The 25,374-nt window shown below is 39.2% G+C and overlaps 1 protein-coding gene across 3 annotated transcripts in view; it reads right to left on the bottom strand.

Annotated features, from left to right (window-relative positions):
• Nucleotides 1–25,374, bottom strand: part of TESK2 (testis associated actin remodelling kinase 2) — a 56,361-nt gene that overhangs the window by 10,294 nt on the left and 20,693 nt on the right. For all 3 annotated transcript variants that reach the window (XM_083619858.1, XM_083619856.1, XM_083619857.1), the window contains 4 exons: nucleotides 22,336–22,384; nucleotides 10,851–10,997; nucleotides 3,306–3,388; nucleotides 1,302–1,377 (listed from right to left, as the gene is read on the bottom strand). In XM_083619858.1, coding sequence (XP_083475984.1) covers nucleotides 1,302–1,377; nucleotides 3,306–3,388; nucleotides 10,851–10,997; nucleotides 22,336–22,384 — 355 coding nt within the window. The remainder of the gene's footprint in view (nucleotides 1–1,301; nucleotides 1,378–3,305; nucleotides 3,389–10,850; nucleotides 10,998–22,335; nucleotides 22,385–25,374) is intronic.

Raw genomic sequence — 25,374 nt, 5'->3', positions numbered from 1 at the left:
TGCTGCCTGATCTGGTAGGGTCTCCCTTCCCCATTCACATGACAAAAGTGTCCTCTAAGGTGTTCATGCTTTTTACTTTCCAACATTTGCCAAAGTTCTAGGTCAAGCAATTAAAACCTAGGCCTGCAGAGTGGCAGTCTCACTCCCTTCTCCTAAGGGATAATGCATAAAAGCATATTCATTGAAAAGGTATCTTAGGACCCAGAGATGTACCTGTAAACAGGGCTCAATGTGGACTTTTCAACTTTGAGGTGCTCTCTGCTTCCCCATCTCTGCTGCTCAGTGCATGTGTGCAAGCCCCCAAATCAAAGTCCAATTGCCTATTTCCCTTTCCTTCCATGCTTCATAGAATCATAGAGTTGGAAGAGACCACAAGGGCCATCGAGTCCAACCCCCTTCAGGTAGGATGCCCAATTTGTATTGTTATATGATCAAGTGTGTGTTTACTATACTTTTTAAAAAATGGCTAACCTTTATTCACTCTTAAAACTGCTCTGAGAAGATGTGACTGTGGTTGCGGCCAGCTAATCAGTACTGTGCAAAACTGGCTTTTGTTGCAAACCAGAAGAACATATTTAAGCTCAGTCTGGGAGAGCCTTGACAAAAATGTGGTGTGCTAAAAAATAATGTACATCTAATGTACATGTATCCCACTGCCCACTCTAAACAAGGAAAATCAGAAAATGTTGCAGTATTAATTGGGAGAGAGAGCTCATCCAACCAATTACCAAATGTATTTAGAGCTATAGAAAATACTACTCAAAGAAAAGAGAAAGTACATAACATATTGCTGTGCAATATTCAAAACAAAACAGCATGTGTATGACTAGAGAAAACAACCTCCCCTACAGCATATCATACCTATCATATGAGATAATTCAGCTAGGTACTTGCAGGCACAGGGTTTCATATGATTTATGCTGTGCTGCTTTTTACTTGCTTATCTAGAAGCATTTATTGTCATAATAAAACTGTAAAGGTTGAGAAACCCATTTTTTGCTACTCTGAAAATTAAGAAAAACAGAAACCTTGGATATTTATTCCACTTAATGAAATAAAAAGTGCTGTCGTTCTATTCAGATGAGATCTATAGTAATCCACAGAACTCTGAAATCATGTTCAGGAAGGAGCAGATTCCAACTGAATTTTCTACGTAGGACCCATTCAGCTAAACGTATTAATTACTATCATGTTAGAACAGCTTTAAAGCTACAGATGCTCACAAATTCCCCACCCCCAACTATGCCAGGCAACCAGCAACCCAGTATCTATTAACTGATGTATAATTAAAGAAGACCAACCTTTTCATTATATGGCTCATCTCTCAGCACTTCAGGTGCCATCCAGTAAGGAGAGCCCACCACTGGCAGTTTCTCACTTTAAACATTTGAAGAGAGAGGTGGTTAGAAGCTGGCAAATTAAGCATTTCTTTGCAACTCCTTTCACTTTCAGCATGGGAACAAGTACAAGCTGTTCTCTTGCCATTCATATTGATTCTATTTGTCTGGGCAACAGAAGGTGATGGAGAGAGCAGAGGTGAAGTGTGAAGTGGCCAGAGTACCACTGCAAGCCAAAAGAGCTTCTGTCCTTTCTCCTGAAAGGCCTCTTCATAGTTCTAGGCTCTTTAGAGCAAGTCTTCAGATATCATTAACATGCAACAGTTGACACTTCAGAACACCATTCAGTAGCAGATAACCCTTATCTTGAACAAAATATCCCATGACAAATCAGACTATTCAGAAGTTTCTCCCTAGAAAATTCAGACAATTCTACTTAGGAAGCATGATAGGAAGCTTCCTAGAAATTGAAATAATTCATTTCTATATTTACAGAGCAGCTGTGTCGAGTCAGTACATTTTTTAGTTTAATTTTGTTTCACCCGAACTGTTCTAGTTCAGTTCATTAATGGATCACTTATCCAGTGGGAATGGATCACTTATTCCTGTAAGACCTATTGCAGTCGTTAAGAGCCGTCAACAGGCTCATCTCAGCTATCTGCCAACCACCCATTCCCACCACCCTTCTGAGTAATACCCCTCCCCACCTTCTCACTATATAGAAGGATCTGGCAACTTCTGTTTCAGTGTATCTGACGAAGTGTGCATGCACACGAAAGCTCATACCAAGAACTAACTTAGTTGGTCTTTAAGGTGCTACTGGAAAAAAAAAATTTTTTTTTTTGTTTTGACTATGGCAGACCAACACGGCTACCTATCTGTAACCAGTGGGAAGAATATGACAATATTGATTTGCATAACTGCTTGAAGTATGTTCAGGGTCAAAATAGTAATTTTACAGAACCCCACTCATTAGTATTCATGGTGCTTTACACAGCAGTTAAACCATTTTGATATCTTTTTTTAAAAAGAAAATGAAAATAGGAAGGCAAGGAGAAAGGTTTCTAAGTGGCGTGATGATATCTGAAAGAACTGTATGGAACTTTCAAGAACTGATTTCAGTGAGAGAACTCAGATGTGGATCGTGTAAAGGAAGATATACCTGAGCATGTGCAAAGTACTTATATTCATCACTGAGCAAACATATAGTGCAGCAAACACTGAGGATCAAAAGGTGCATGTCAAGGTGAGCACCAACATCTATCTTTTTTAGGAGATGACCTCATTTAGCCACCATGCAAACTCATGGTAAAAACTCCCAGAGCAACTTCAGTCTTAGTCTATTGCAGCTAAAACAAAGAGGCTTATAGCACTCTAAAGTCTAACCAATTTATTATGGCATAAGCTTTCATGGTCTGGAGTCCATTTCATAAGTTGCTGCTGGGACTGTTATCCTCACTTGACAGATACATGTACACACTGGGGCATACAAGAGAGAAAATATAAATAGGTGGGCTAAAAAAAGCCAATAATTGCAAACAGGTGGAATACAGTCCTGTTCTTCTTCAGCTTTGGTTTTGCAGGTTGCTGCTGATCTGAAAGCTGCCACTCTCTATTAGAAGAAATTCAAAAAGAAATCTAGCATGAAATAGAAGAATTAGAACTAATAACTATATTTGATTTTGTTTGCCCTGTTTGGCAAGTTTAATTCTGTTTGTATATACAAAACGGTTCTCTCTCCCACTACAGGTATTAGCAATGAGAAGTTGATTCTGTTAAATAACTTATAACCAATACCTGCTGCTGTGAATGGTCACTACTTGTTTGACAGATTAAAAGCTTTACTGAATTTTCAGACTGTACCTTTAAATTTCTTTGCCATTTTATTCCCACGGCTGAGGATTTCCCCCATATTTTATGTTTGCAGTAATATTCCTCATTTTGATTCATGCTGACAATGCTACTTACCTGAAGTCTGGGATTTTCTCTGCTAAGCCAAAGTCACCAACTATAGCAGAATATCCATTCTCATCATGCTTTATCAAACAGTTCTGAATGAAAAGAAGAGGGGAATTAGTGTGGTCCACATTTGAATCCCACCATTAAAAACTTAAAACTAGGAAGCAATGCAAGTAAGAGTGTGTGTTATATGGTATCCCACCCTCCATCAGAAGCGATCTCGAGACAGCTCACAAAATTAAATATACAATCAACTAACAAACCATTAATCATAGTAACTAATCCATCTGTCAGGTATTACAAGGAACACCTCTCATTGTAATGCAGGCACATGCACCACAAATTTAAGAGGGCTGGCTGAAGAGATAAGTCATTAGCTGGTGCATAAATATAGACAAGTATGCACCAGGTGAAGTTCTGAGGGGAGCGAATGTACCACAAATGGAGTGTTCTTGCCAAGACCCTCTGGTGCGTCATCTTGTGACTTCAGTCAGCAATGGCACTGCCAGAGGAGCCTCCAACCACAAAGCCTGGCCAGAACAACATGGGGTGTTTCTTCAGATAATCAGGCCCCTATTATGCCATTTAGGGGTTTGTGTGTCAGAAATAAAACTGAAATTGGCCTGGTGGCCAATAGGCAGCCAGGTGTATGTATTTGAGGACTAGTTATACAGTCCTAGGCAAATATACCTACTAAAACTCTGGCTTCTGCAATCTCCAGGTATGACTGATCTGAAGATCAGCCAAAGCTACTGCTCATTTTTTTAGCAATCTGTTCTGGTTTACTAAACAGTTTGACTGGGAAAAAGAATGTCCACCCCAATTCTAAATATGCAACAGTTACCTGAATAATTACCCAATAGCACAGGAACATTGGGGAGGCTAGAGAAACTAGGAGTGCGATTCTATGCTCGCTGAGTCAGACGTAAGCCACATTACATTCAGGAGGCTTACTCCCAGGTAAGTATGTTTTGGATTGCAGCCTAAGGCTCCACTCTTAAACATGCTTATTAGGGAGCAATTCCCCTTGAACACAGTAGGAATTCTCAACAAGTATACAACTGCACCATAAGGCTGGAAATTCTATTCACATTTGGGAGCAAATCCTACTGAACGCAGCAAGATTTCTGAGCAAACACATATAGGAATGAGTTCCAAACAGAACAAGGAACAAATATGATACATTGGGCTCTTGTGATGTTTGATATCTTTAAGTGAAATCACTGCTAGATTCAGTTCATGGATTATTACAACTATGAATTATAATTTCTAGGTTTACACTGCATTTAGGCTGTAGTTTAAGGACAGTGTTTTTTTTTTTTTTTTTTTTTGCCTTTTACTGATTTTAAGATCTCAGGTAGAACATTAATTTGATATTTCCATTCAGAACATTTTTGGGATTTTGCTTACATACATTTAATCTATTTTAAAATTAAAAAATAACTTGCTTGCAATGTCTGCAAGCCACTGTCAAGTCTCACTTAGCCAAAATCTTGTAGGTTAACTAGGACTGTGAACTGTAGTCTTTACTGGATTTGGAGAGCAATGGCCACATCATTACAATGATACTTAACTGTCAAAGACAAGGAGCAGATGGGGGAAATTAAGCATTCTGGTCTGTGTACTGTTCTCTCTAATGTACTGATGCCTCTGGCACTGGCCACTGTTAGCCTTTCATTATAAAATGAAAGTATAGCAAAGTTCTGTTCTGTTTTAGTTTTGTCCAGTTTAATTTCTTGCACAACTGCATTGCCCACTGTGCGTAACACACACATCCATGTTAACAGCAGGCAGCAGTATCTTTATGGACTTCTCTTGAGTTGTAACCTGCAAAACCAGCAAATAAATTCAGGTACTTGCCTGCTCATAAAAAGAGCAGATAGGAAAGGGGAGGGGGAGGAAGGGGGAGGTCTCAGATCTTCATTGTACTTCTATCATGGACACACAGAGATTCCTGTTTGACTCCTAGGTCCCAATTAATATTTATTTTATTTTAACCTGGATCAGTTATAGCACACACAGCTCACTTTGAGTTTTAAAAAACTGCACAAGGTCAACTGAATCAGGCCAACCCAACACACACTAAAGCTTCTCAATTATGGTCTTTGTTATCTCTCGTCAAAGAATGCATTCATTCAGCTTGCTTGTGGTAAACTATTTGTTCACAGCAAAATGCAGCTAAATCCTAGAGGGATAACATTAATCATACAGCAATGTTAAAACCACGATGAAAATTCAGCAGTTGGTGTAGAAGTAACCGTATGTTGGGCAGCAGCCATTTGATAATGCTAGGGTTCTTTTTTGGTGCTTCATATGACAAGTAATTTTTCTACCTACTTAAGAAGCTTTTAGTAGAATACAATGAAATCAAGCTTTCTCTTACAGTTTATGAACTTTCAAACTATATGCCCTGAATACAGAGTTGTATTTCTCAAAAAAAAAAAAAAAAAAAAAATGTTGCTGATCAGTGAGTGGTTGCTATTCATATGCTTTCCTGCATTAGCCTTCAATATTTTTTTCCTTAAATGTAAACAATGCATGGGAGGCACATCTTATTGTCCAAACCTTTACAAGTATTCCAATAAGAATAACTGCTTTGAATTTGTTTGAACATAACTTCATGTCAAACTCTGCTTGAGATACCCTTTTCAATCATTATGGCACCCACCCACAGTTTGTCTCCTAAACTCATTCCTATTTATTATCTCGCTCAAAACTTCCCTTTTCCTGTTCTCTCTGAAATTGCTGCCCCTTCACCCCAATAACTATACCTTACTGTAACTAAGTCAAAGTGTGTGTAATTGAAACCACCATGTTCTTCTCTGCCTCCATTTCCCTCCCACTTCCTCTGTTTTTCCTGTGTTTATTTTAGAATGCTATTTGTAAAGCATCATGTTTTACCTGAACCAACGGGTTCAAATTACAAGAAAGGAGATTCCAACTAATCATTAGGAAGAACTTTCTGACAGTAAGAGCTGTTCAACAGTGGAAAGGCACTACATTAGAAGGGAAAGGGACTCTCCTTCATTGGAAGTGTTTAAATCTACCTGTCAGCTATTTTTTAGCTGCAATTCCTGCATTTGCACGACTAGGTGATCCTTTGGGTCTCTTTCAACTCTACAAATCTATGATCTATGTGTACATAGGTAGTCCCATATAGATTTGTTTTTTAAAAACCCAATTTTAAGCCATATTAATTGTGCTTTATTTAGTTTCTTCTCTAATCAAATTTCAGTTCAAATACTAATATGTATTGAGACACAAATTAACATGGGCAATCTGCTAAATCAGATAACACTACAAGGACATCAGAAAATTATTCCAGAAAACCCACATCACTGATTAGCCAAGCTGTGCTCTACAAGGCAACTGTGAGCACTTCTTATAGATATGTCCCTGGATTGAGCTTCACAGAAGGTCTCTGGGAAACTTTTTAATTATATTTATTTTGATAAAGAGAAGGCAATCAGACTGGGAACCAATGGTGACATTTACTCGGAATACTTACTGTCACTATAACATCCCTGAAAATAAGTATTTAGAATGAATTTAATCTGAACAATCAGGAGTGCTCTTGGTTAGTAAGGAGTGACAGTCTAGCAATAAGTTTTAGGTGGAATTGTATTCCCCTTGAGGAAAAAAAAATCAGGTTTGCTACCATACTGTTTTCAGGCAAAATTCAAAGTCATTGTCTTTAAAACCCTATTTGTTTCAGTCCAGGATATTTAAAGGACTGCCATCTGCCCTACTTTAATCTTGCCCATCCACTGAGGTCAATGAGAGAGGCGCTTTTTGTATGTCCAATCACCCATCACCATCTGAAACATGGTGGGTGGGACTAGCACTGCTCTATTTATTGAGCCCAGTACCCTCTACCCTGACTGGTCTTGCACAGAGGCTTTTCACAGGCTGGAGGTGCCAAGGATTGAACATGGAATATTCTGTATGCAAATACTGCACTCTACCACTGAGCTACGGCCCCTCGTTATGCAGATTCAAATTCTGTGGAATGTATTGCTACATTGCATGTATAAAAAAGTCCAATAATACATGATCAAATCTCTCTGTGGAGACTTCCCCAGAGATACAATTCTGGAAGTTTATACAACCTGAGTTATTCCTTAGGCTGAAATCTTCACTTAAAGAAGCTGAAACTGAGCTCCAAAGAGTTAACAAATGTTTATACATAAACAGATGTGAGTGAACATAAAGCTCCTTTTGTGTGTTGAGAGAGCTTAACATCTGCTTTGCACAGTGTAATCCTGCTAAGGAAGTTCAACATTTATTTTCTTCTCACATAAGAAAAGATATCCACTAGCAATAGCTTGTTCAGGCCCAATGCAGTTTCCATTAATTTTTTTTGTGCTGCGGAAAGCAAAGAAGGATTGCTTTATATTCAGGCATGTTACCAGAGTTTCCTTCACATTAGCTAAAACAGCCAAATGGGACAATATAATCCTGCCACTGTCTTAATGGTTACATACAACTTTTACAGTAATGCTAAAGAAATCCATGTCTGCTAAATGAAGTCATTTAAGAGATGCAATTTATGCTGAAAAGTGTGATATAAACTCCCTCTCTCTCTCTCTCTCTCTCTCTCTCTCTCTATATATATATATATATATATATAAATAAGAGAGAATTCAGACATTGTGCACTGTAAAATTTTGTCTCAGACAAACAGATTTATCTAAAAACATTAACAGGTAAGAAATGCATCCTCACAATAACTCATTGTCTCCTGCTTCTCATGCTTTTTCATTATTCCTTTCTGCCAACTTGAAGGTTTTACAAGCAAATTATCTAAATTTAAATATAAAGTTCACTAGCTTAAATAGCAATTCCATAAATCAAAGGAAGGTAGGAAAAAGGCTAGCATAAAAAAAATAATATGCTGAGTAGAATTGTTACCATTTAAGTAACATTGGTATTTCTATTTTAGGATTTTTAATTTTAGGATTATGGAACTTTTGTACTACTCTGGCTTGTCAAACTTGAAAATCTTGAAAACTTTTCAAGAAGTATGATGGCAACATGGAAATCTACTCCTCATTCTCCACAGTGTTCTCAATATATTTTGCATTTAGACCAGGGTGCAGGGAAGAACCTTTGGTCGTTAGTCTAATAAGGATCCCAAAATGGTCCACAAGGATGTTTTCCTCAAAAAACCCTGAGCTGTCTGTCTCTCCTTGTAAGCTTAATGAATGTGCATCTGGTTGGAAAGCATACGAGCAAAAATGCTACTATTTTTCAAATGAGGAAAAGAACTGGACCCTCAGTCAGAGCTTCTGTGCTTCACAGAAGGCCTCCCAAGCTGTGTTTAAAAGCAAAGAAGAAATGCAAATATTTTAGCTGTTCTACACAAGTCCTTTGTGATACTGATAAAGATGTTCAACCATTAGGGGCTTTGCTGGGCTTAAATATAAAACCTCTTGGGATCCTACCTACAAAACACAAACAAGTCAGATAGATATTGGCAAAGGAGGTTTGCAGTGCAATCCTAACCACGCCTACCAGAAGAAAATCCAATTGAATTAAATGGGGCTTTCTGCCAGGAAATAGAACTGCTAGTACATTTGCAAAGCTAAGCAGGTCTGCTTTGGTTTCAAAGTGGATGGGGGATTGCAAGGTGAGATTCCTGCCTCTCAGAGGGTTGGAACAGATTGCCCGCGGGGTCCCTTCCAACTCTACAATTCTATACCCCATACCTGTGATGTCAAGTATGCAGCAGGTAGACACACAGCAGCCAACAAATGATTTGGAGTGTGCTCCCAGTTGTTCCTTGGCAAGTGAGGATTGGTGCTGCTGAAAGAACCAATTACTTTGTATTCCCAGCTTGAATTCAAGCTGGTGATTCAAATGATTTTAATCTACTGGCATGGCTCAAGCCATGGCGACAAAGGAAAATAATTACTCTGCGTCATCTGATGTCATGTTGAAGTCAGGTAATTTGGTAATTTGAGTGGACAGCTCCACCCAGCTGTCAAATTGGTCTGCAGGGGATGGGGGAGCTGCCAAAATGGCCCACCAGCTGCTAAAGCTTCCCTGCCCCCGATTTAAAGCGTTCAAAAAGGTTGCACATATGAATACATTATAGTGTTGTAATTCTAACTATCTATAAAGGTAGATATCATCATAGTACAAATGGGGAGAGGGGTCAACATTGAGAGGATGTAGCTTTTTTAAGGCTACCTAGTGAGTTCAGGGCTGATTCAAATGGGAGAATTCATCGTTTGTATCTCAATCACCTAAATAGTAAGATAGAGTGAAACCACAGGCAACACTAACAGGAATTACGATTTGCTCACCAATATTGTAACACCAAACAATTTTACACTATTAAGTGATATCAATGCAGCCTAAGTGCTGTTGTACTAATGCTTCTCATCTTACTGTTTCAGGCATAACCTAATTACTTTCAAGGCTCACACAACTCTTCAGCCATAAGTATACCACCTGTTAATATTTGCCCTCCATTTGAATTAGTTTAAAAAAGACCACAGCTCAGTTACAAAAATTAGTATACTGAAGTCTGGAAATACTCATATAAACAGAAGATGTGGCATTTGGGATGCTTTGCTTCCCAAGAACAGAGACAGTAACTCTTTATTCCATTTTGTCCCATCTCCCCAGAGTTGGCAGACTATTAAAGTGCATCCCAGCTGGTCATTTGCAGTTTTGGCATGAGAACCTTCATCGTAACTCGGCATTTTACCTATGGCACATTTAAAAAACCACTATCACTATTTTTTAATCATTAGCTGTTTATAATAGTGTTGTTTATGAATTAGTGCCAAAACAACAGATAATCGTCAAGGTGATAAATTTCTGATTGCTTTCCTCACCAGTTTGCAATTACAATGGGACATTTATAAGGAAAGAAATGATTTTCATATTACTAGCTGCAATGTTAAATAGTCATAATGACACGGCATCTTGAAAAGCAAAGTTTATGCAATTATTTGTAGCCCTGTTTTATGCATCAGTTGAACAGTTGCTGAAGTAAAACTACTACCAGCTTAGTGTTGCTCTGTAGCAGTTTAGGTCACCTGTAGAACAATGTTGAATGCATCTGAAGTTATGGGGAACATTTAAATATACAGCAATAAACCTTTAAGAAAGTAGGGTGGGACACAGAGACAAGTCTGTATGTCTGTATCTTTTTGTAGTTTTATATTATAAAATGTGTAGCAGTTGGATCCCTAGGCTTTGGGAACTAGAAGTTTGAATAACTTGCTGCGAACAAATTAAAAAAGTTGTGCAACCACCTTCCCAGGAACATAATCCTAACTCATTTATTTGTGACCTCTACTTCAGGTTAGTTTCTTCTCAGACATCTACACAACATGAGTTGTTCTGGGAAAGTTTAATCCACTAAACTATGTTTTCAGTGTTTTCTCGCAATCTTTTAAAGTGACATTTTACGTAACAGTTTTACAGTTTGAGGCACTGAGTGGGGCTGGAGAAAAGTAAAACTACGCAAGATTGTTTGTAGTTCGCTAAGTAATACACATCTATTGCCAAATGGTTTCATTTGATAGGGACGCATGGTACCTTGGATGTCAGATCCCGATGGAAAATGCCTTTATAGTGAAGGTAAGTGAGTCCCAGAGCAATGTCCAGTGCCAGCTTCACCCTTACTGTCCAAGGCAGGTGTTGATTACCATCCAACAGCTGTTCTAGGTTACCACAGTTGATATACTGAACATATATAAAAAAACAATTAAAAAGAAAAGAAAAGAACCACAGTTAAACTTCAAAGTACAGACAGGTGAGGAATTTCTTCTTGGATTTAGTGGGGCAAATGTAAGTTCCTCCAACTGTATTAATGATATACTAACTCAAACCAAACAATCATAAAAGTAAATAATCTATTAACTTTAAGATTGGTAGGTGAATGCATCCCCAATAACTCCTGGACATCCTCCTTGTTGGCATCCATCTATCTCGAGAAACAATGGAGTGTGCGTCCAGGGGTGAAGACAAACTGCTGTGTTGGTAGTACAGAAGTAACTTTCCAATGTGTATGGAGGTCCTCAGCTGCCCAGACGGACAAGACCTCACTGATGTGGTCCAAAGGAAAGCAGAGCAATATGTTTGACACAAGCTAGGCTGCCTCAGTTGCTGGTAGGAGGCATACAAGGTGCCATCCAACAGTCTTAGGGACCCCACTTGGGATATGTTTAGAAACCACCTTCTTGACCCGTTTTTCATGAATGCACAGGAAGCTGTCAAGGCTGAGTCAGACCTTTGGTCCATCTAGCTCAGTACTGTTAACACTGACTGTCAGTGACTCTCCAGGGTTTCAGCCAAGGGACATTCTCTCTTTTTTTCCAATTTTTTTAAATTAGTTTTCCACAAAATGTTTAAACACGCAAACAAATAAACAAACAATCATAAATCCTAACCTTATTAAAACTAATCTTATTAACATTGTTAAGCGACTTCCTCGTATCCCCTTGGTTGAATTTCAGTGTATATCATTTTAAAGGTTTTCCAAAACCTATATTCTCATAAAATTAACTTAGTCACTTAACATCTTTCTTTCTTTCCCAATCTAAATTTCAACATAGTAATTTATCACATTACATATTTAAGTCCTAAGCCTATCTGGTATTTGCAAGCCTTTCCAATTAATTTAACTTAACATATTTAACTAAATAGTCTTTAAATTTCGTCCATTCTTCCTGGTAATCCTCCTCCCTCTGGTCACAGACTCTTCCAGTCAGGTCGGCTAGCTTCGAAAAATCCATCATCTCAGCCAAGGGACATTCTCAGCCCTACCTAGACAAGCCAGGGATTGAACCTGGGCCCTTTAGCATGCAACACATGTGCTCTGCTACTGAGCTATGACCCTTCCCTAAAGCACAGTATACACCAAAAGAGGAGGAAATGACAACTGGAAAGAGGTAGTGCAGACAAAACAACTGATAACTGAGACATCATTTCAATTAACATGGTGAGTTTTTGCCAGCAGGTGGTGGCATGAAGTAATTCAAGGTTCTCCTCTCTCCCTGTATTTCTACTATAAAAAGAGTTCTCATGTAGTAGATTTCTAACTGCTAAACACCACACACTGTAGCGCAATATTTCTGCAAGTCAGCCCAGACTTCAGGCTTGTAGAGAAGTACTATCAAATAAGTCCCACTTGTTAAACTGCAAGAGCTGAAGAAATTCATGTGCACAAAGAATAAATATACAACATTCATTCTATATTTGCACCCCTTTTTAAATACAATGAGACCAAAAATTTATATCCAAGTGGGATTACTTTAACACAAACCAGTGACCCAGCAACTGTATCATCCACTGAGCTACAAATCAAAGAACTGTTAATTTCTAGCTGTCCAGAATACTTGAGGATCTAAAGAGGATCAAAACGAAGTGTTCCTTGGCTAGATGCCAAACTACTTGGCCCAGATTTTAGGAGCCAGCTCAAGTTTCTCAACATATTATGCCAGGAGAGTTCAAGGCCACCTCACAAAAAAGTGCAGTTGTTTACCACTTGTGGACCAGGACTAGGCTATGTACCGATTTCCACTACAAGCAAATTAATTGTGCATATTAACGCAGATTGCCCTTTGGAAGCAACAGTTATATGCCCCAGGCAAATGCAAGTTTCTGATGCAGCAAAAATTAGTCTTCCAGGATCCACTGTGCCTGCGTGGTTACTGACATAATTAAAAGAGAGGTGCCCATGAACATACATGTAGGAAATATATTCCGATGGTACATGGTAACAGTCTTGCACGCACTCTGCTCTATTCTGTTTGTCAGGTCATTATTTAAATTCTATTAATTTTATTCAATTTATGAGTCATCCAGTAATGCAGCAACTTGCTTAGGAACAAAGGAAGCCGCCTTTTATTGAGGGAGACCCATCAGCCCATCTAGAACATTTGCCAGTCAGATACTCTCACGGACAACCTTCTGTGGGCCACATGATAGTGGTGCATAGGGCCAGTGACAAGAACTGGGTGCAGCAACGGATGTGAATCTTTACCTTCGTTCAACCACACAAACATCAGAAGTCAGTTCAGCCAGCCAGCCAGCCAGCCAGCCAGCCTCTCTCTCTCTCTCTCTCTCTCTCTCTCTCTCTCTCTCTCTCTCTCTCACACACACACACACACACACACACACAGAGTCCATCTACCATTCAAGAAAACAAGAATCATTGTCATAGTTCAAGCACAGATTCGTGCCAGGCAAGAGCACTTGAGGCAGCTGTGGAGCACTACAGTGAGGGGTGTGACCTTGGGAAAATCTCAATGGCTGACTAGAAAAGGCTTTGGAGGTTCAGATTCGGCCTCTGGGCCTGAGGTTCCCCACCGTGTTCTACTCTGACTGGCAGTAGCACTCCAGGATTTCAGACAGGGGCATTCCCAGTCCTACCCGGAAATGCCAGGGATTGAACTTGGGACCTTCTGCATGCAAAGCAGATGCTCTGTCACTGAGCTATGGCTCTCCTGCTTGCTTCATCCAGCACTCTATGGAACCATGCAAATGTTTTGGGATGAAAATAGTGGCATACTTTTTTGATAGTTAAAACAACTGAGCCACAGTATCTACTTTGCAAATCACAGTTGTTCGCAGATTCCCTGGTGTGAGAATCTGCAGTTTTGGAGCAATACTGATGTCAGGTCTTCTTGCAATGCACCACACCTCCTTTACATGGTACTAAGCTGCAGGAGATCACCGTCCTGCTACATAATGTCCAACCGTCATTCTCAAAGAGCCTCCTTTGCACAAGCAGTACTTCCTTCATATTTTTCTCAGAACATATTGTCCTTAACAGTTCAGTATTGTTTTGTCTCCTGCATATCATTGTTTGAAGGACTGAGAGGTGTTGTGGCAGATGTGCTGAACCAGTGCCTGGCCTTGATAATGGAATTGGTGAGCGACAAAAAACTGAAGCTCAACTCAGACAAGAGATATGCACAGTCAGTAGGTAGCCTTCCCCCGTCCATATGGGTCAGAATCCCATTGAAGAAACAGGTGTGCAAACCTGGGGGGTACTCCTGTATCCTCCATTGTCAATGAAGGAACAAGTGGGCTCCATGCCGCCAAGTGCCTTTTAACAGCTTTGGCTGGTGGTCCAGCAGCCTTCCTATCTGGATACAGATAGCCTGGCTTGAGTGATGTGGTAATAGGATAGATTACTGCATTGTGTTTTATGTTGAAATACCTTTGAAGACTATTCAGTAACTGCAGCTAGTGCAGAATGTGGTAGCCAGACTGACCAGGACTAGCTGGCCTGAACATATAACTTCAGTTCTGGCTAGCTTGTGCTGACTGTCAATATTTTTTTCCTGACCCCAATTCAAAGTGCTAATCTTGACATATAAAGTGCTAATCTTGACATATAAAGTCTTGGGTGGCTATGAACGCCAGCACTTCAAGGACTGCTTTTCCTCACATGAAGGTGAAATCAATATCTGAGGTCCTTCTGTGTACCCCCTCCAACAGATATTCAGAGGGTGTCAACAAGAGAAGCTACCCACAAATAATGGATTGTCCTTCCCCAAGATGCTTCCTTGGCACTGACTTTGTCACCTTCATAGCGCCAGCCAAAAACATTTTTATTCTCACAAGCATTTGGAAAGAGTTCCAATAGTCTGACTTTTGGTTATGAATGTGGGCTGATTATTTTTATATTGCTGGGTGGTTTTTGTGAATTTAGACTTTTCATATTTGTTTTGTTCCAATGGCTTTTTATTGTGTATAAACTGCATAGTGTTGTAAATCACTGTGGGACTTTTTCCTGCATGAAGCAATTCATAAATTGATTTGGAACAAACCACTGATTAGTTTGTGGTGTCTATACTGCAGACAATAATTAAACTGGGCTTACCAGGTATTTTAGTATTACCCATTTTTGAATTCAGCTTACAAGTATATTAGCACATTGCATTTTTACCACAATCACTCTTTTTTCTTCTATGGGCAATAGTCAACGTCACAGAATTGGACCTCCACTCATGCAACTGGACTTCCTCTTTCTAATCCCCTGCACCTGCTACAGCTCAGCCGCCATAACAGAGTTGCAGCATGTACAGAGGTTTGCAATGGGAGCAGGAATCCATTCCACAAACTGTAACTTGCCACTGGTGGATATCACCCTCTTGTTTATTGAATGCTATGTCACCACAGCAAAATGAGCTCGGCATGTAAAGCATGGAGTTGTCCTGTATGCAGATACTGGAAATATTTGACTACAAATCTTTAATGAAGGTTTAATTAAGAAAAACCTTTAATAGTGAAAGGGTATGATAGTACAAACGTGTCCAATTTCATGCTGATTGCCTGTTTGGCTTCAGAGTACTTTGTCTATTGTAACTGTAATTTAATCTCATCTGCTGATGCAGTTACCACATAAAAAAGGCAAGATCCAGTCTCCTCAAACATTTGGTACCAGAGATCTGAATAAATCTTCCCCAGGAGGAATTATAACACTTTGCTCATTTCTCTTTACATAGTAGGACTATGGCTCATTTCACCAGCCCCACAGGCTCCCATAGTCAAGAATCTCAGGTGAAAGGATCTCTATTACCAAGCTATTCCACCCTCCTCCTCCCAACAAGTTATCAGTCCCAACGCGGGTACTGGAAGATGTGGTCTTTGCAATTTCAAATATGCATGCTCTGAATGTCTGCCATTTCAGTTAAATTAACTATCCTATGGGGCCTTGCTCCACCTGATGCTACAAGATAAGCACTGCTTTAACAGTTGGGTCTAAAAGTTCATTGTGTGTAGAAATGAAATTACAATTCTACAATACTTAAAACCAAATTAATCCAACTCTTCAAAATAGGGATAAGGCTCCACCTAATTATATATTTGGAATAGCCTTCTAAGCAAGGGGAGGGGGGAAGTAAAGTAAAAAAGTGTAATGATGTGACAGCTTTTGCTCCCATCATGTACAAAACAAACTGCGGCTTTGCAAGTAACAGAGGACTTTTTTCCAACTGGAACAAGGGTTAAGTACATCAAGAGTGGCAGCTCAGGACTGAATACTTGTGCTCCAAGTATGCCAACAATTCAAATTCCATTAAAAATACAAGTCTGCCCTTGAAGAGCTAGATGGGAAGGAAAGGCCTACTGGGTGTGTTGTGGGAACTCAGCTGAATGTTGTTTCCTTTCTTCACAATCCTTGACAGAATATACTTTAAGCAGCAATACAAATTCATGTAGATCTAAATTCTTGATTCTGGTGTTTTTACTTCTGAGTGTTTGCAAAGTTGTTGTATGGTCCTGTGAAACTGTGGGTTGTAGGAAAATATTAGCGAATTCAGGATTAGAGAAATTTGTAGGTAAAAGTAAAGGACCCCTGGGTCCAGTCAAAGGCGACTATGGGGTGCGGCGCTTATCTCGTTTTCAGGCCGAGGGAGCCAGCGTTTGCCCACAGACAGCCTTCCGGGTCATATGGCCAGCATGACTAAATCGCTTCTGGTGAAACAAAACACCCGTGATGGAAGCCAGGGGCCCACAGAAACGCCAGACTGGGACAAGAATAAGTGTTTGCACATATTCTGCAATTATTTTTGTCCTGAGCTTCACAAATTTCTTCCAACAATCTGATCTTAAGTTTGCAGGCAACTAACTATAGGCCTTTCCCCTATGCTGCAGAGAAAAAGTACATGGAACTTATATTTAGTTGTAAAATAAAGCCTGTACAAACCTACTCATAGAAATGCTACAAAAGCTTGGCTGCATTCTTAAAAGTGAATTCTACCATAACATCTCTTTTAATATATATCTATTCAGGTAAGAGAAAGAAATAGAACAGATGATGAATTTATAGATATGTATGCTGTATCCTTATGCAATAAGATGCAGCTCCAGTTGGAGAAACAGGTTTAGCACAGCAAGAAGTACAGCAACACTAAGGACTGTGAAGGACCTGGTCACTTAATTCTTTCCACATGATCCCTCCTATGTATGTGGAAAAGCCTATGTGTGGATCTGGCTGTAAGCTTACAGAAATCAGAAGACATTTCCACAGATGAAGAAACACTTTTGCAACTACAAGAAATGGATGCTGAGCACCATGAGCTATATCCTCACACCATCCAATTTATACTGAGGTTATTCTGTGTAATCTGATATTGGGGTACAGTGAGTTTAGGGACTAGTAATCAAGTCCGCAATAGTGCAATAGAATTTAGTTTCCTAGGCTGAGCAGTAACAACTGGATCAGTGAACTGGGGCTTAAGATTAGCACCTGATGACCATAAACTAAGAATTTCAGAAAATTAAACTCAAAACACATGCCACAGTGGGGAAGACAAGTCACCCAAATGTTTGTATGCCTCCTCCACCCCTCCTTCTCACATGCAACTCCCTCCTGCACTTCATATTCGCTAGCCATAGTTTGTCATCATTCCTGTGACATAGGAATAGAAAGGGAAGCCTGCTGCGTGACTGGGTACTCCCAGTTACCAAACCACAACTTGTCTCAACTGAACCACCAGTGGAAGTGAAATGAACCAGAGGCTTCCACACATAAATCCTGAGTGTAATCAGTTTCAGTTCCTCTACAAATTCTCATTATAAGGCTTAACAGCCGGAAAGTACCATCATCCCAGCTTTGAAAAAGGAGGGTGGGGCAAACAGTAGCATGGCTATTTCTCACTGCAACAAAGTAATCACCCATCTTCATTAGCATGGGATAAAATGAAGTATTCAACTGCCATGTGTGAAGGGAAGAAAGGGAAAGGAGAAAGCACACAAGCTCAAGGACTGTACTTAAAAACATTTAACTGGTTTGTCCTTGGCTTCCTGCACATGGTTTCTTTAAGGTAAACAAGTCATGAGCCCCTGACTCATGATAAGCCAGATTCTGCCTTGTTTCCTGATGGTGCAGTAGGAGCAGGGGAGGAGCAATAACTTTTAAACAGGATGCACTAGCACCCTGTACATTCACGTTAAACCACAGTTTATTTTAAACCAGTTTAATGCAACATGTGAATTAAGCCATTTCAGTCTATTGTCTACCTGTGAAAATGCTGATGAAGCAGAGATGGCCTGAATTTTTAGAATTTCACTGAGAATTATGGTTCCTCAGCCAGATTAAGTTCCAAATATTTAATATGAGAAAATAGTATTTTAACAATGCTTTTTAAAAATGAAAATAGCTCCAATTTAATTTGTTATAATTAAAAATTAATGCATTTAAATTGGAGAGTATTATGAAATGTCAAGGCAAATTATTCTTTGTATAAAATACAAGGAAAAGTTACGCTTATAAAGTAACAAAATATCTTTTATTTGTGCAGACTAAGTGCCAAACTCAGTTCAAGTTTCTCAAAGGCCTTGGCAGTTACTAAAAATAACTACATGAAATATGCATTAAGACCTCAAGAGAGTTTACAAGTGAATACTTGAATTGCTGAAGAACAGCTTCCAAGCCAAAGAGTGATTTCATGCCAAAGTACAGCCACATGGCTAACTGCAACATGACTTATTTGTATCAAAAAGTGCTTCCATACAACAATAAGCATTTTTATTTACTTTTGCAGATACTATACAAGCTCTAGCTAATTAAGCAATATGCAGTGCTAATTAAGCAATATGCAGCTGTCACAGAATAGACTTTATACAGAAGGGATAACTATGCTTAGGATAAACTTCATCTACACCTTTACTAAAGTAATTGCTGGTGAAATTTAAAGGAGCCAACCCTTTCCTTGTAATGGGCACCTCTTGTTCCCAACTAAAGGAAGAGTCACTCTCCCCTTAACAGGAGTACCTACCCCTGTCTACAAGGATGTGAACCTCTGGCCTATGGACCAAATTTGGCCCAGCATGGGTCACATTTGGTCTGTGAGGCCGTTTCCCCCAAATCACACCTATCTAATCCACATCTGATGTTACGTGTGGAGCTGGTAGAGTCACAGTTCAATTAGATGCACAACATAGTTCCCCATGGGGAACTCAACTGTGCAGTTTATCCTTGCAGAATGTAGCTTGAAATCACCACCCGTCAGTGGATCAAGTTCACCACCCATACCCTACTCCTACAGATATAACTTTTCCAGCTCAACCCTTTCTTTACAAGAGCTCCTGAGCCACCGTTGTGGTGTTCTATGGAGAGCAAAAAAGTAAGAAATTTGACAAAAATTATAAACTTTGACTTTCTCTTTGGCCTTCAAACTATAGGAATACAATCTCTAGGTGAAAAGCGAAGAGTCTCCTCAATTTCACCATTCCCCACACCTAACAAAAGCAAACTACAGCCAAAGAAATTCTATCAATTTTTCAAGCACATGAAAATGACAATATTCCCCACTGGAGAATCTACGCTGCTCCTCCCTGGACTTTTTAGCTTGGTGAGGCAGCTAAGACCTTAACCACAATCCTGGTTTGGATGCCAAGTAAAAGCTTGGCTTAGCTATTGCAGTGTGCTAAAAATCTCAGAAAAGCAAAGCAGGTGCAAACTTCTCTCCAGAAGCATGTACACTCTGTCCCAATAAGTTACACATTTGCTTCTAGTTTGTATATATGCATTAAGTGCCCTACCCTCCTTGCACAATGGTACGCAAGGACTTTAGACTGAAAACAACTGCTGGATTTGGAGGGCATAGGAAGCATTTCCTATTGAATATTCTCAAAGCGTAACATCTGTAAAGCATCATTAAGAACAAAAGATCAAATGGGAGAATGGTTAACCACAGGGGATGGAGTCCACTCAAAACAATGCCACAGAATTCATTGCAATCACACTTTGATGCCTCCAGGTGCAATATAGTTTACAGAATCAGTGGGATGTGACTATCCTTACTGTCTTAGCACCCTTCTCTGATTTCTGATTTTGCAGAAGTTCTGTAACCACTGAGACAAGTGGGATTTTCAGCTCAATAGAGCATGCACTTAGGAAGTGGTATTGATGGTTCAATGGTTCAAACATAGCTTTTGTAGTTTTCTGTCTCTAGTGGTGCCAAACTAAGTGACAAACTAGACATGGTAACAGTAGATCAGTGTTTAATCCAGATTTGTCCCAATCATTTAGGAAGAGGGAGTGAGGGGAGGTATATGATCCCATGAACAGATGGCATGCATGCAAAAGCTGTTTGACCCTTCTTGCAATCTGAACTCAGCTGTTGAAAAGGCTTGGGAAGAAGGACAATATGGAAGTAAGTGGGAAAGGGGGAAGGGAAAGATCTATATTCTTCACCCACATACCCCTCTTTTGTTAAAACCAGTCTCTATTCACTTTCTAATAGTGTGGCTCCAGGTTTAAACAAGCAGCCTGGGAGGGTGGGTGTGTTCATATTGATCAGAAAATAACTGAAAGAAATAGCCTCTCCCTCACCTGTCCTTCATTCAGGCTTTCATTCAACTAATTCCACATTAATGTTTTTGGAAACGTATTACTGCAGTTGCTCTACATCCAGCTGAGGATTTGTAGGGCAGGATGGCAATATATGTGATTGGTTTGCTAGAAAACTAATTTCTAAAGCAAGCAATTCAAAATAAGACTGACTGGTATCAGTCCTCCCTCCCTTCCCTTAAAGAACCAGATGTGCTAACTTCCTTCAAACATAAGCACATAACCTCAAAATCTTTAATGTGTACAGACTCTCAAGCAGACATGTGAGAAAGAAGCCTGTAATACTTGATCCATAGCCATTCTGCACTTCTACAGAACACAAATCTGCAACAGTGCAAAGATGCATTATTCAGTTTCAGAATTCCTTTAGCAAGTTTGCTACACTTCCTTGATATCTTTGTTGCTTGAGTGAAGGGCATCAACAGAATCCACATATAATATTTTCCAGAAGACTCCAGCTCAAAGAACAGATGTGAAATCTTGGACACTTGAACATGTGCTAATCTTATGCTAGATACTAGATCTAACCCTTTTAGATCTCTAGTTTTGCATTCAAAATTCATTCAGTATGAATCTGTGTCTCACCTAAACAGGAATTGAAAGGAAGAAAAGATATAGCATTCCTTTAACTATCTTGGGTTGTATCCAACTAAATACTTGTGCACGTGGGACAGCTTCAACTAGTTCATAAGAACTTCCTCTCCCCTTCCTCCTGCTGCACATACCCCATATCTGCTCCAAGGGTTTTCTCAACCCTCCAGTGCAAAACTGGAGGTGATATGAGGGGGCAGGCAGAGGAGAGGGAGAGGAAGCTCTGTTGCATGCACAGAACTTCTATGAGCACAATTTTTTTGTTGAACAAAACCTGTTTTGAATCCAAGATGTTTCTTAACTAGCAACATAAAAACAACCAGTGCTAATGCAATAGAGTTTATATATGTTTTTTAATAATATTCCTGCTCTGAATTATTGAAGGCAAGTAGCTGAATTAATGACACTTGGTTTCATAGGAATAACATTAGATGTGGCACAAGATGAACAAACTACAAGTGTGTTCTGACTTCTGGAGAATGTCCTTTTAGATTAAAAGCTGCAGTTCGTGACCAAGCCTGCCTTTTAGAAACCAATGTTGTTTTCCATCTCCCTATTAATTCCGTTGTGCTCAGAAATGACATCCCACTCAAATTTATAAAGCAGCATAGGAATTAAATTACTTGAACACCGGAGATACTCTTAACACATCCTTTCTTATATTCTACTTTGGGCAAGGAAGGGCTGTGAAATTTAAATATAAACTACAATAATATTAAAATGTGAACTAGAGTATATTAGAAGTTCTATAGGTGTGGTAGTAGCATAGTATGCAATGACTTAAGCAATGCCTTGGTCTCCTACTTGATTCTAATAAGGAATGTGTCAGTGAAAATTAAGAGGCCTGATTATAGAACCCTTACAATTAAGACTTGCATTCAATTATATTGGAATGTTTGGGTAAACACAGAATCATAGATTTGGAAGGGACCCCGTATGTCATCTAGTGCAACCCCCTGTAATGCAGGATTCTCAACTAGATTATACATGACAGGTGGCCTCCCAGCCTCTGCTTAAAAACCTCCAAGGAAACAATGTTTCTAGGGACAATTACAGATAACCCAACTAGTTCAAGGGAAGTACATATGATAAATAGCTTGGTACTTTATACAGTCATACCTCAGTAAGGGCATGCAGTTGTCCTTGATGTACACAGACGCCCATAAACCTATAAAACAGGAGTAAACAGCTTCTTAAAATGGGAAACAGACAGTGCATTTTGTCAACTTTAAAACAAGTTACCAGTGAATCTGAATCATTATGTTAGTAGCTGCTGCTTTAAAAATACAAATCACTAAGTATATTAGTTTCTGTCTAGCACTAGTATACTTAACCAATGTAGTTGAAGATGGGGAGTAGATTTCTAAATTCTGCCTATTCCTAAACATTTGTAGGATTTGGGGTGAGGACAATACTAACAGACACAACGTTTTACATTCATACATACAGAAAAAGTTTGGTGTAGAGAAATCAATGCTGTGTCTTAAAGTAGAAATGGACATCTTAACAAAGTGTATGTTTGGCCTGGCCTTAGCAATTGTCTAGCTAGATTTTATATCTACCCAGACATTAGTATTGGTATACAAAATCTGGATTATGAGAACAGCAATGAAGATACCACCAAATGTGATCACACTGCCAGAAAAGACCAACAAATAAACTGCTAAGTTTTCTATTCATTTAAAATATAGTTTCCACATGCCATAAAGGCTTAGGAATCCAATTGTTTACAGTTCATCTCACAACTGCAAAATGTTATCAGTTTTAAATATGACTTTTATGAAAGTACCTTTGAGTTCTGTCATGACATTGAGCTATGTCATAACTGAAAATGGAACAATAGTTTAATTTTTAGTGTGGGGCAACTCTGGGACTTTATTTAGCATAAGAAGAAGTGAAAATGCACAATTTCAAAAATAAAGACCACAAGATGCCTGACAAAAGGAATACTGTAAAACTGACTTATGGAAAGTGTTCATTTATATATATTTTAAAGTTCTGTATGATGCAAGAAACATGCGGTAGAATGTAAGCTGCTTTTGAGTAAACTTTCAGTACTCTTACCTATTAAGTGGGGGGGGTACAGGGATAACTTCATAAAGAGTTGAAGGAAAACAAGCAAATAAGCCTTCAGCTATGAAAATCTGTTTGTGTTAATAGAATAAAATAGGCTCATTTCTTTCTTATCCAATATACAATGTTCTGCCTTCAAATGAAATAAAGCACAAAGAATGATGCTACTTCGGACATTATAGCACATGGGATCACACATGATAACTAACCAGCAAACTGACTGTATGGCAACTATGCCGCTACCTGAAGGCATATCAGAGTATTTAAAAGGAAAGAAGAAGAAGAGGAGTTTGGATTTGATATCCCGCCTTTCACTCCTTTTTAAGGAGTCTCAAAGCGGCTAACATTCTCCTTTCCCTTCCTCCCCCACAACAAACACTCTGTGAGGTGAGTGGGGCTGAGAGACTTCAAAGAAGTGTGACTGGCCCAAGGTCACCCAGCAGCTGCATGTGGAGGAGCGGAGACGCGAACCCGGTTCCCCAGATAACGAGACTACCGCTCTTAACCACTACACCACACTGGCTGTTATAGAACACAAACCTCAGAACCACATAAAAAAAAGAAAAAAAGCTTGACAACACATTTTTCACTTTCAAAACGTAACTTGTGAAAATAGCAAGTGCTGACCATGAGTGAAAGTTATGACATCTCATGCTTTACTTTTTCAGCATTCCTAAAGTAAAAAAGATCCAGGATCCATTAAAACCCACTTTATTTCGCGTAGTAGAGCAGAAACAAAGTCTGAAAATAATCCAGTTCCTAGTTTAATGAAAACGTGTTAGCACCAGCACTCCTTGTTGCCCTTCACTGCTGTTGTCCCACTAATTTTTGTGCATTTCCTATGCATACATACTTCCTCTTCTTGGAAAAAAAAGTCTTGTGTCCCCCACACCTTAAAAAAAAGCACCACTCCCAACAGAGCACACACCTATTTATTTATTTTTTATTTTCTTGCATTTCTATCCTCCCTTCTTCATGGAACTCAAGGTAGCATACGTGTGGTTTCCAGGCAGTCACCTATCCAAGTATTTACACTCATACACATACCTATGCAACAACGTGCCAAGTGGGGAGGAGGAGAATCTTGAGGCAGGACTATACAAATATGTTTATGTAAGATGGAAATTTATATTTACCCATTCCCCTCTGTAGATGCCTCTGTCCATTTGCATTAACAAACAAACATGGAACTGGAAACCCCATGTTGGCTTCGATTCCACCCTAGCCTCACAATTTTTGAGAAGAGCTGTGGTTCAGTTATAAGGACCTGCATGCAGAAGGGCCCAGGCTGAAATCCTGAAGAGCTGCTATCAGGTCTGACTCAGCATTAAGGCAGTATCCTATGTTCCTAGTTCCCAAAAGTGCAGTGCTAAGCACTTGAGTAGCATTGCACAGAGTCAGCCGTTGGAAATGAGGAAATTAGACAAGTTGCACTTCATTCATATGAACAGTTCTAGTTAAAAGAAGTCACAAAGCTCAAAGTATACAGGTGCAATTGTAATCCCATTTTATAAACTCATTTGTACGAATATATTTTCCCCGTTTTCTCATTTAAATACAGGTTTAAATGGAACTGCATAAAATATTTCCTATGGAAATGATATGCTATAAGCAAGATAGATGTTTAGAGACTTTAATCATGCTACAAAAAGAATACTGATTTAAAAGATGACAGTGGAGTCCTAATCATTTGCATGAGTATTTCTGGTCAAAATGCCAGTCATCACCACAACACATGTAGTAATATTATGTTTTGCAATGCTCTATTTGTGCAAAATACTTGCACTGTACTGTAACAAATATTCCACAACAAGCACTACCTCAAATATCATTTCAGAGGGGTTTCATTTAAATTTACAACCACTTTGTAAAACTGCACACTGCTATGTCTCACCCACCTCAAAGTCTTTGAGCTCTGTTCAATGCTCGAATCACTACTTCACACAGGCACAATGCAAATTAAGATTTAAACAACTAATATTTGTAAAAATAAATTACATTCTTCGGTGGCATGCAATATAAATAAAAGTCTCCCTACACAAGTTTAAACACCGTTACCCATTTTAACATAAAGAATATAAGCCA

This window comes from Podarcis filfolensis, assembly GCF_964270895.1.
Source record: "Podarcis filfolensis genome assembly, chromosome: 6".
NCBI lineage: Eukaryota > Metazoa > Chordata > Lepidosauria > Squamata > Lacertidae > Podarcis > Podarcis filfolensis.
Note: the sequence above shows the minus strand (reverse complement) of the source record. Positions and strands in the feature narration are given on the sequence as shown.